Source organism: Lactuca serriola, chromosome 8 (assembly GCF_051521515.1).
Source record: "Lactuca serriola cultivar US96UC23 chromosome 8, Lser_US96UC23_V15, whole genome shotgun sequence".
Lineage (NCBI taxonomy): Eukaryota > Viridiplantae > Streptophyta > Magnoliopsida > Asterales > Asteraceae > Lactuca > Lactuca serriola.
This window is the reverse complement of record NC_136415.1, coordinates 325216924-325229253: the sequence shown is the minus strand read 5'-3', so window position 1 is coordinate 325229253 and position 12330 is coordinate 325216924. Positions and strand designations below refer to the sequence as shown.

General features: G+C 34.1%; 2 protein-coding genes across 2 annotated transcripts; one reads left to right on the top strand and one right to left on the bottom strand.

Moving 5' to 3' along the window:
- Window positions 1–314: 314 nt before the first annotated feature.
- Window positions 315–5123, top strand: LOC145070781 (ethylene response sensor 1-like). Its single transcript, XM_079017741.1, has 4 exons — window positions 315–656; window positions 1021–2597; window positions 4483–4610; window positions 4690–5123. The coding sequence occupies exons 2-4, from the start codon at window positions 1050–1052 to the stop codon at window positions 4931–4933; spliced, it is 1920 nt and encodes a 639-aa protein (XP_078873867.1). The 5' UTR covers window positions 315–656; window positions 1021–1049; the 3' UTR covers window positions 4934–5123.
- Window positions 5124–6886: 1763 nt separating this feature from the next.
- LOC145066436 (large ribosomal subunit protein eL19y) lies at window positions 6887–8429 on the bottom strand. Its single transcript, XM_079013684.1, has 4 exons — window positions 8255–8429; window positions 7645–7767; window positions 7178–7553; window positions 6887–7083 (listed from the first exon to the last, which is right to left on the bottom strand). The coding sequence occupies exons 1-4, from the start codon at window positions 8364–8366 to the stop codon at window positions 7059–7061; spliced, it is 636 nt and encodes a 211-aa protein (XP_078869810.1). The 5' UTR covers window positions 8367–8429; the 3' UTR covers window positions 6887–7058.
- Window positions 8430–12330: the final 3901 nt, after the last annotated feature.

The following is a 12330-nucleotide window of genomic DNA, read 5'->3' as shown; positions in this document are numbered from 1 at the left end:
ATTTTATTACCGGTCTAAATCAATCAGACACTTTCCCTTACCTTTTCTTAAATTAGATTGAATTATTAATATTTTAAGTTGGTAAACCTATAAATCAAAATGATTCATGTAAAGATAATGTATCACATGGGGTCATCCATAACCGACTCATACAACATAAAAAAAAGACCAAAAAGAACAAAAAAAATAAATTAAATCACAAGCCAAAGCCACAAGGTGATATTTGTTGATTTATTTGGTAAAGTCGTATAGATTATTTATACGAGACATAAATAGAAACTTATTATGAATTTGTTTTTCGATAGATAGATATATATATATACATATATGTTAAAAGCTTATCAAACATGTAAAAAATAAGCCGTTGAAGTCTGAATATTATAATATAAGTCTTCGTTTATTTCTTTTTTGAAGGAAGCGATAAGACTATAAGTCTATGAGAGTTTGAAAGCATTATTTAGAATTTCCATGGAAGGAGGGAGAAGAGTATTTATGGATTCGTGTGGGGGACTTTCCGTATATAGGAAGTGATGAACCGTATTTCCTCCCCCAATTTTTCTATCTAGAAACCTCTGTAACACAGAATGGATCAACATCTTTCTCAAGTAAATGTACTCTTTTAGCCCACGGGAATCTCTGCTGTTTTTCCTCTCAAGGTAATATTTCTTATTCTTTGATCCGGTATTTGATCTTTAGAAAGTAATCGACGCCGTTTTTCTCTGAGATCGATCTAAATGTTAAGATTTTCAGAATTTTTTTTTTCTTTTTTAAAGTTAGATTCGATTTTATCAACTTCCAGTTTCATAATAACCAAATCGGAGATAACTAATCTGAAGTTTATATGGTTAAATCAACCATTCCACTATGGAATTGAACTTACTTGGGAAATGGTGCAACTATGTGTGTGGATCTCGTGTGCAAACTCGAATTCTTCTCTATCCATAGCGATCCCTGATTTATCGATATCTTGATGGAAGGAAACTTTGTTAATTGCGATTGATTGTGTGTTTTATATTTCAGCTTTTGTGAAGCTGTCAAAACCAGGATTAATGATGATGGATTCCTGTGACTGCTTCGAGACGCAATGGCCTGCTGACGAGCTTTTGGTCAAGTATCAATACATATCTGATTTCTTCATAGCCTTCGCCTACTTCTCCATTCCATTAGAACTCATATATTTCGTTCAGAAATCAGCATTCTTCCCGTATAGATGGGTCCTTATGCAGTTCGGTGCTTTTATTGTTCTATGTGGAGCGACTCATTTCATAAATCTCTGGACATTTTCGTCACACTCCAAAACTGTTGCTATTGTAATGACTATAGCAAAGCTCTCTACAGCTTTTGTGTCATGTGTCACTGCTTTGATGCTTGTTCACATTATCCCCGATCTATTGAGTGTAAAAACAAGAGAATTGTTCTTAAAGCAAAGAGCTGAAGATCTGGATCGCGAAATGGGATTAATCATTAAACAAGAAGAAACCGGAAGACACGTTAGAATGCTAACACATGAAATCAGAAGCACACTCGATAGGCACACCATATTGAAAACTACTCTGATTGAGCTTGGTAGAACTTTGGATCTTGAAGAATGTGTTCTCTGGATGCCATCAAGAAAAGGAATGATCCTTCAGCTTTCTCACTCTTTACACAATCTAATACCATTGGCTTCCACAGTTCCAATTAATCTCCCGATAATCACAGAAGTGTTCAATAGCGCTGAAGCCATAAGAATCCCTCATAACTGTCCATTAGCTCGAATCAGAACCCCTGTTGGAAGTTACATCCCACCTGAAGTGGTTGCTGTTCGTGTCCCTCTCTTACACCTCTCTAATTTTGAAATCGACAACTGGCCTGATCACTCTGCAAAAAGCTATGCTGTCATGGTTTTGATTCTTCCTTTAAATGGTGTAAGAAAATGGCGTGACCATGAACTTGAACTTGTAACCGTGGTTGCTGATCAAGTTGCTGTGGCTCTTTCTCATGCCTCCATTCTAGAAGAATCCATGCGGGCCCGCGGTCAGCTCATGGATCAAAACTTTGCTTTGAAAGTGGCTCGACAAGAAGCTGAGATGGCAATCCATGCACGTAATGATTTCCTTGCTGTGATGAATCATGAGATGAGAACACCCATGCATGCAATCATAGCATTATCTTCACTTTTATTAGAAACCGAGCTTACACCTGATCAAAGGGCAATGATAGAGACTATCCTCAAGAGTAGCAATCTTCTAGCAACACTGGTAAATGACGTTCTTGACCTTTCTAGGCTGGAAGATGGTAGCCTAGAGCTTGAAAGTGAAGTGTTTAATCTTCATGGTTTGTTGAGAGAGGTGGTGAGGTTGATAAATCCTATTGCATCTGTGAAAAACACATCCATGACATTGAATTGTGATGTTGATTTACCGAATTTTGGTGTTGGTGATGAGAAAAGACTTATGCAGATCATCTTAAATGTTGTTGGGAATGCAGTTAAGTTTACAAAAGGAGGTCATGTCTCGATTCAAGCCTCTGTTTTGAATCCAGAGTATTTACAAGAATGGCAAACTCCTGAATTTTGTCCTACTTTCACCCAGGGTCTCTTCTACCTTCTTGTACAGGTCACTCTCACTCATTATTTTCATTTAACCTTTTTTCTAGTTATTATATCAAAAAATAAAAAATAAAAATGATGTGTTCATTTTATATGGTCCCTATGGTTTGGGGTAATTTGCATGCTTGGTCCCTAACTTATTTTTTTAAGACAAAACTGCAAAAATGGTCCTTGTGGTATGCATTTTTTTGGGGTTTTAGTCCAAACTACGACTTTTTTGGATTGGTGGTCCTTTTGAGCTAGTTTCGTTGCGTTTTTAGTCCCTCTGAATAGTGAAATGACTGTAATACCCTTGGGGTATTTATTTTTCATTTTTCTTTGGATTTTTTTAAATCTAATAGTTAATTTAAGAAAAGAGGGGTCCACCTCTCTCTCTCTCTCTCTCTCTCTTTGAATGTGTATTCTACTGTACGAAAAATATGTCCCCATTTCTTCTTCTTCTTGATTCCAATCATCTATCAACACTAATGGTATGGCTACCCAAGCTTCCCTCTTTGCACTCATAATCCCCAATCAAACCTCCCCATGGAAACAATCGCAACCCATCTCCTTCAACACCGTCAAACCATCCAAACCCACCACCTGTTTCACCACCATCAAGGTTGCAGCGACATGGGAGGTCCCCACTAAAGAAGCTCTGATAGGATTCATCCCACCCGAACTCGACCCCAACACCTCATCTCCAATCTTCGTCGGAAGCACCGGTGGGTTGCTAAGAAAAGCTAGAGTGGAGGAGTTCTACGTCATCACATGGAACTCACCAAAAGAATAGATGTTTGCCCACCGTCGGCGCTGCCATTATGAGGGAAGGACCAAATCGCCACCACAACATACGAAAGCTCCACCAAACAGAAGCCTCCTCTCCATTAAAACTGAAAGCTTCCATCTGCTCCCGCTACCCCAACGCAAAGTACGTCGACCCTCCCTCAGCCTCCTCTACAACGGTGAAATAAACCCATATCCTACAATGTAAAAACGCCATCAGATCCCCTATTGTTATTGTAATCGTGGATTCAAATAAAAAACTTTTAGAGATGATATTTCTTTGTTCTTTTGCTGATGAGGGTGGGATGAATTGGGGCGAGATTGGATGCAATCTTGGTGGAGAAACCCTGTCGATGAAGCAAGAAACTAGTGTGTATGTTTGTGAAATTTGAGCTTCTAATTGAAATTGTAAACTGTTTTCCTCCATGATTGATCTTTCTGGCTAATTGGTGCATTGCGTAGCTTCACTTTTATGGTCTTGTAGGTCGATTTTGTGCCCACTGGAAAGGTTTCGTTGAATGTCCATGTGAGGTTCATCAGGTTGTTAGAACTGCAACATTTAGGGGAAAAGGTTAAGAGAGAGAGAGAGAGAGAGAGAGAGAGAGAGGTGGGTCCTTTATTATTTTTTTTAATTGTTAAAATAAATAAATAAATATTAAAATTTAAGAACAGTGAAAGAAAAATGAAAAATAAATACCCCAAGGGTATTATAGTCATTTCAATTTTTGGAGGGACCATTTTCACATACAAACCACTCCAAAAGGACTACGAAACCAAAAAAGTCACTGTTTGGACTAAAACCCCAAAATTTTGCATACCACAGGGACCATTTTTGCAATTTTGTCTTTTTTTAACTCGGAAGGACCCTACAGTTTGTTTTTGTTGTGCGTTTGGTCCCTGTCTTACATAAAAATACTATTTTGCCCTTGATTTTTAATTTTTTTTAAATAAAGTGAGGTAGATATGATGTAAGGTGGAAATGGGGACCAAACACGCAACAAAAACAAACAGTAGGGACCTTCCAAGTTAAAAAGATAAGTTAGGGACCAAACGTGCAAATTACCCCAAACCATAGGGACCATTCGTGTAATTTACTCTTTTATATGTATATATATTTATGAATGCAGGTGAAGGATTCTGGGAGTGGCATAAAACAACAAGACATTCCACACATTTTTACAAAATTTTCAGAGCCTCGAAGCGCGTCCAACCGAAGTGGTGGTGGTGCGGGTCTTGGACTTGCAATCTGCAAAAGGTAACAAATTGTGTGTGTGTGTTTTTTATAAATTTCCGAAAATGCCCTTGTGACTGAGTGAGTGGGAGGTGATTGTCAGGTTTGTGGATATGATGGGAGGTCATATATGGATAGAGAGTGGAGGGTTAGGGAAGGGTACAACGGTGGCATTTCTAGTGAAAGTGGGCGAGTGCAATTACCAAAATGACCTTTCGATTGTCCGACCTAAAGCAAGAACAAGACCCCATCAAGGAAGTGGTGAACTCATTAAACATAGAGGAGATGAATCCTACAGAGGAGGAGGGACTGCTTCTTTCCCTGCACACGACCATAACAGTTTCTAGCTAACAAAAAAAAAAAAAAAAAAAAAAAAGCTATTTTGTATTTTAATCATATTTGTAACAAAGAGGTATGCAGTATGCACTATGCATGCATGATATTGATAGCTAAAAACTTAATGGTAATACAACATCTAAATTACCATCCATCTTGTAGTTGTGAGTTGAATTATACAAGGAAGGCATTAGGAGTGGAGTCTCTTGTTTTTTTTTTTTTGGTCATAATCCAACCTAAGAAGTGTAATACAGAATGGTATCTTGAGTAGATGCTGGATCAACAAGATATATAATGAAATGTCCAGTCAAGTAAATAATCATGTACTAACCTAACCCAAGTATCTTTACTGAATTAACCGATGCAAAGAGAATCAACTTAAACAAGGGTCCATCACAAAAATACCAAATTACACAAAAAAAGAGAAATCAAATTACTCACTTGGGTTTGCAAATTACACAAAAGCCGGTAGGCATAAGATAAGTGAGTGTTTGAGATAGCTTTTGAAAATATCTTATTAGTTTTTTGGCATTTTAAAAAGCTAATAAGCTAAAAAAGTGTTTGTATATTTAAAAAACTCTTTTTAAAATAGTTTTTTGGATAAAAAAAATAAAGCTTTTAAAAAGCTGAAAAATCTAGTTTTTTTTAGTTTTTTAGCCATTTTACTCCTAAAAAGCAACTTTTCTTATCCAAACACTTTTTAAAATCTTTTTTTCTTAAAAGTCATAAGCTAATAAGCACTTTTTTTAAACGAGAAATTAAATATCCTCCTACATTTTATTCCTACAAATCCTCATAACCATTTAAATGATGACATGTGTCACATTATTGTACTAAAATATCATTACATTTCATTAAATGAGCATTAAATGTTACACATGTCACTATTTAATTGGATAGGAGGATTTGTAAGAATAAAAAGTAGAAGGATATTTAATTTCTCTAAACCCTAAGATATAGATATGTAATCATCTTTGTATATTCGCTCGAGTTCAAGTATCTGTCATGTTCAATCGTCTCTTACATGTTAGAGTCTTCTCTTCTTAGTAACACATGATGTTGTATTTTTCTTAGACTTTCGTTTCCATGTCAGGTTTACTTGTTAGGTATTCCTAATGATTATCTTTACTATTATATAAAGCATTTTAGACATTTTTTGAAATTTAAGAGGTACCATACCTACTACATCATGTACAATCAATTTATGCTTACCCTTTAATACACATATTACATTTCCATTTCAGAAATTAATCACATTAAACATGAATGCTTCATAAATTAAATCAAACCATACTCTTCCATCAATTAAATGACTTTCCTTCTTTATTCCCCAATCATGCACTGTTATCTCCGATCTTCCCCATTAAAACATAAATTAAATCAAACCATTCTCTTTCATCAATTAAATGATATCCATTTTATTATAAACAATTTTTTTTTGAAGAAAACAAAGCATTTTAAAATCAATAATTGGTATCAAACCTATTAAAAAGAAATTAAATCAAACCATTCTCTTTCATCAATTAAATATCCATCTTATCCATTTCGCTTCTATTAAAATGAAAGAAGTTGCTCTTTCAAAGTAAGTTCTTTTTTTTTTTTTGAAAACTTCAAAGTAAGTTCTTTTAAGAAATAAATAGCAACTTACTTTCAAATACTACACTTTGAAAGGTGTTGAAAGACCAAGAGATATTTAATCTAGTCAGTATTTTGAAAGGTGCTGAATAAACAAGAGATATTTATTTAAATTCTAATATTATCGTGATTTTCAATAGTTTATCAAAACTGGTACAAAAAGTCAAACATTAAGCGATGTTCGTTGTATCTTGAAATTCAAAATAAACAGAAACTCGACTTAGAAACCTCCCCCTATCTTATTCTTAACAAGGGACAAAAATATTGCATCACAAAGAACAGCCATTCTACAACAGTAACAAAAAAAAGGTGCAGCAAATATTAGTAAATAATACAAGTAACACAAGCAACTTTAAAATAAAAATACTTCCAAGTAACAATAAGTTTTAATCTCCTTAAAAAAACTGTTACCAAACAAAATAAAATAAAAGAAGCCAACAGGTCAAAGAACAAAACTTCAAGACTACTAAAAGCATCAACTTTCTTCATCCTTTAACAATCTCATTTCTTCGACTTCTTTGATGCCCTACACAAGTTCAAAACACAAAAAAAGATCAAATCAGTAAAAATATCATCCACAAGAAACTAAAAAATTAAAAAATATTCTTATCAACACTCACTGTGCAGGTTGAGCTGCAGCAGCTGGAACTGGAACTGGTGCTGGAACTCTCTCCTGTGGGCCCTGAGCCAAACGCTCCTCCCTGCGAGCCATCTTTCTTTCTCTGCTGGCCTTGTTCTTTGCACGTTTGGCTTCAAACTGATCAGAGAGTGTCTTCTCTCTTGCCTTTTCAGCCTTTGATTTGTGAATGCTTTCCATCAACACACGCTTGTTCTTAAAGACATTACCCTTCACCTTCATGTACATATCATGGTACATGTGCTTGTCAATCTTCTTTGACTCTCGGTACTTTCTCAGCAACCTCCTCAACACCCTCATTCTCCTCATCCATAGAATCTTTGTTGGCAACCTTGCCTCCCTTGTTCCCTTACGTTTACCTAAACACCATTCATTACATAACATACATGTTATTATTAAGACAATATATTTCACTCTGAATGTAATTAAGAACAAAATCAAAAGAAATACCGTATCCTGAATGACGCCCTTTCCTCTTCGCTTCCTTCATGCGACGTGCACGTGATCGTGAGTGGATCTTGGTTGGCTTCCTGATGATGAATCCATCCTTGACCAACTTCCTGATGTTCTGACCTGAATCCATTCAATAAGATTCATTTCAGCAGTTGGAAAATCATAGATACTTGTTTTTGGTTTTTTGATTTTAATGCACATCGTGTTTGTAAACTATGTTCATCAAAAAAACCAGCTCCAAAGAATCGGGGATACAATGAAAAGCTATCAAAAACTAATCATTCGTTCAAAATATCTAATGAAACTATTGAAAATCGTTTAACTGCGAAATAGAAAACAATCGGTTGAAAAATCAAACGCACAAAACTGTCTGAAATCACAGACATAGAAGACAATCAGCTGTGTCAATCGTACTCAAGTAACGGATTTATAAACGATTGAAACAACAAACAAGTAACAAAGTTCTTTCACAATAACATAAACAAAGTTACAAATCAAAAAAGGAGAGAAGAAAACATTCGACGATTAGATAATCAGATAATGGATTTAAAACACAGTGGATGAAAACGAGATGAAGGAGAAGTAAGGAAATGTGAAGGTAACATACGAGAGTTGGCCATGGAGATCTCATTGCCTTCATTTGGATCGAGCCAAACCTTGCCCCTTCCGCACTTTAGGACGCTGGCAGCAAGCCTCTTCTGTAGCTTCAACGACACCATCTCCTCCTCTCTGGCTATCCCCTTCCCCCCTCTCACCTGTAGATAATAAGAACTAGGGTTGGTGGCGAAATTGTAACCCTATATCTTCATCAAAATCTATTAGGGTTTATAAGTTGGGCTGGGCTTTCATAGATTCGACTGACTATTTTTTATTTGTTATTCTACAGTAAGGCCCAACTTATATATATAACAAATATCATTATTTTTTTTTTAAATTGTACTATCAAAGCATTTTTTTTTGTTTCAATGTTTGCAACTTGATCAATTGTAACATCATAGCATTTTTAATTGTGTCCATGTAACATCTACATATAATTTGTTTACATTAGTTTGTGTGGTCGTGTCGTCAAAACGTAAATCTTATTTTTTATATTTTATTTTATTTTAATAGTTATTTACATTAAAATTTGAAACTCAAGTCGAGTGCAAATGAATTGATATGAGACACTCTTTGGCAAAACTACCTTAAATTGTTAGTTGGTAATTGGAAGATATAAATTGTGGCTTTTATTTGTATCTGTCAAAAATAAATTTTAGCTCTTAAAGTTTTAAATTTAAATAAAAACCAAATGTTAAAACTTAAAAAAAAAAATTCTAAAAAGCTACTTGAAATAACTTTTGAATTACTAAAATTTTGTTTAAAAAAAAAGTTCGATAAAGTTTTTTATTTAATTTGATTTTTTTCTTAAAAACATTTAATTGACATGTCAAATGAAAGTCAGTGATGTTTTGTATCTTCATCCCACCAAGACTCGATGCCATTTCAAATATTTAAAAAAGAAGATTTTCACTTTCGCTTATCAATGAAAATCTCCGGAAAAGTCATAATATTTTTCACTATAATTTACGAAAAATTCCTAAACTAAAATTTGTTTACAAAAAAATCCTAATTACCGGTAAAAATGACAATTTGACCATTTTTTTCCGGATTATCGGTTTCAAATACTTATCGATTTCATAAAAATCTCATTATTTTATCATAATTTAATTAAAGTCTCATTATTTTATCATAATTTGGGACTTATCATAAATTATGACAAAATAATGACGCTTCAATAAAACCGGGTAAACAATAAAACTGGTAAACCAGAAAATGGGTTAAACCGTCATTTTTACCGGTAATTAGGACTTTTTCGTAAATAAATTTTGGTTTGAGACTTTTTCGTAAATTATGATAAAATATTTGATTTTTTTTGAAGATTTTCCTTTACCAATTCAATAAACAAATAACACATGAAGTTTGGAACTGAATCATGAAGACCTCCAAGCTTTTAAAGGTGCCTAGATAAAAATGGGTCTATTTATTTAATGAACAAGTAGCATATAAGTTTGGGTGTATTGGTTCAACATCAAACACAAAATTAACGTGGATATGACCAATATCTCCTAGGTTGTGATGAATAACATTTTAATTGTAACCTACTCATCATACTGACATTTTATTTGAGATACATTTTCGTAAGCTCTTACTTTAGACCATCAAATAAATTGCTAACACAAGCATTATAACTCTAGTCGACTATAACTGTTTTTTTATTTTTCTTACATAACATCTGCATTCATTCATAATTTCATATGATTTCTCGCATTTGATTGTACCTATATAGGTCTCATGTTGTGGTGATGTGGTGAGTGTGGTCTACATATGTTTTTGCTTGAAACATTATCATATAAATCGATAATAATTCATATATGTTTTTAGTGATGTTTTCATAAACATATATGTTTATACATCATATTATGCATGTATCTTAATGTTACAAAACAAAAAATAAATAAATAAATAAAAGAAAAAATAAAAAAAAATGAAAACGCACCTTAAAGCTAGGATAGGCTCGTTCGCCTCTCCTTGGTCTGCCCTTTAACCTTGTTGATATACTTGTTTCTTTTAAAATTGCAACTTCACAGCCCTTTTTATTCTTTCTAGATCTTTGGAAATCGTCTTTTTGCTTCCTTTTAAAATCAGTAAAATGGATGTCTTTTTCATAGGTGGAATGGGATTGGTCTCCAAGTAAAATATTTGGTTGACAAGTTTATTTGGTTTCTATGTCTAGAATCGTTCAACCTCCTTCCATCATCATGTCACGTGACACATACTAATTGTCCACAATAATGACATGAAAGTATAGTTTTGGTTCATATAGTTTATCCAAAATCTCATTGTGGGTCCTGTTAGATTGATTGTAATGAAATGATTGAAACAAGAGAGAAGATTGAGAGAATGTGTTTCTCATTGATTAAGAAGATCTCCTTTTACAAAGTATATATACAGATAGTCATAAATAACGACTGTAACAACTATCTAATCAAAATTACATATATGCCCTTATAGTTATGAACAACTAATAACGACTTTGTAACCCTTCAGCTTGAAAACAACATCATCATGTGAAGAACCAGATAAAGGCTTGGTCAAAACATCCGCTAGCTGCATTTTTGTGGGAACATGATGTAAAGAAATTAAACCATGAAGAAGTTTTTCGCGAACAAAGTGGCAGTCGAGTTCAATATGTTTGGTTCTCTCGTGAAAAACAGGATTAGATGCAATATGGATTGCTGCTTGATTATCACATTTAAGTGGAATAGGAGTGACATCATTAATACCAAATTCATTAATCAAGCGAGTCAACCATGCAAGTGCTGAACATACTCTTCGCATGGATCGATATTCAGCTTCTGCGGATGATAGAGAAACAGTAGCTTGCTTCTTAGATTTCCATGAAATGGGCGATCCTCCAAATAGAATAAAGAAACCACTTACAGACCTTCTGGTGATTGGACACGAAGCCTAATCAGAATCACAATAAGCATCAATGGTAAAAATGGGATCTTTGTTGAAAAATAATCCTTGAACTTTAAAAGACTTTAAGTACTTCAATACATGTAAAACAACTTCATAATGATCTTGAGTAGGATGTTGATTGAATTGATTCAAGTATTGAATGGAATATGCAAGATCTGGTCGAGTGTGAACTAAAAAATTCAACTTTCCAATCAGTTGTCTGTAAGTTGTAGGATCATCAAGAGGAACTCCAACATTAAGTTGTAACCTGGTCTTGTTTGGCAAAGGTGTAGAAACAGTTATATTGTCATCAATGGAGTAATGAGAAAGTAATTCACGTATGAACTTACTCTGATGCACAATCATTCCATTAGAATTACGGGTAAACTCAAGACCAAGAAAAAAATTGATTGTTCCTAAATCTTTGATCCGAAATTGAGCATCAAGAAAAGCTTTCAAAGATGTAATTTCCTCAACATTGTTACCAGTAACAAGAATATCATCGACATAAACAGCCACTATGGCAAGAGAACCATTACTCTTTTTTAAGAACAAAGAATAATCATTTTTTGAATGAACATAGCCTTATTGATGTAAAGCTTGAGTTAACTTGGCATACCATTGACGAGAGGTTTGTTTTAAACCATATAAAGATTTGTTTAATTTGCAAACCAGATGAGGATTATCAACATTATAACCAGGAGGAAGTTTCATAAACACTTCTTCATGAAGATCTCCGTGTAAAAATGCGTTATTAACATCCAATTGTTGAATATCCCAGCCCTTTTTGACAGCCAAAGCAACTAAACAGCGAACAATAGTGAATTTAACTACTGGAGAATAAGTTTCATGATAATTTGTGCCTTGTTGTTGAGTAAACCCTTTAGCAACAAGACGTGCTTTATGCCTCTCAAGTGATCCATCTGCTCTATACTTAACTTTGTAAACCCACCGACATTGAATTGGCTTTTTACCCTTAGGTAACTTAACCAAACTCCATGTATTATTATCAATAAGAGCAGATAACTCAGTTTGCATAGCTTGTTCCCAACAAGGATTGCCTTTATCTTGATGATAAAAGGCAGGTTTTGAAACTTGAAGGGTAGTGTTGAAAATAAGCGAATGTGAAGGATAGTTATGATCTTGAAATGAAGAAGATGATGGGATGCACAAACTGGTTAA

Coding starts and splice junctions, on each gene's coding strand:
- LOC145070781 (XM_079017741.1), top strand. CDS start 1,050: ATGATGATGGATTCCTGTGACTGCTTCGAGACGCAATGGCCTGCTGAC. Junction 2,598..4,482: donor TCTTCTACCTTCTTGTACAG/GTCACTCTCACT, acceptor TTATGAATGCAG/GTGAAGGATTCTGGGAGTGG. Junction 4,611..4,689: donor GGACTTGCAATCTGCAAAAG/GTAACAAATTGT, acceptor GGTGATTGTCAG/GTTTGTGGATATGATGGGAG.
- LOC145066436 (XM_079013684.1), bottom strand. CDS start 8,366: ATGGTGTCGTTGAAGCTACAGAAGAGGCTTGCTGCCAGCGTCCTAAAG. Junction 7,554..7,644: donor AGGGCGTCATTCAGGATACG/GTATTTCTTTTG, acceptor AATGGTGTTTAG/GTAAACGTAAGGGAACAAGG. Junction 7,084..7,177: donor GCTGCAGCTCAACCTGCACA/GTGAGTGTTGAT, acceptor GAACTTGTGTAG/GGCATCAAAGAAGTCGAAGA.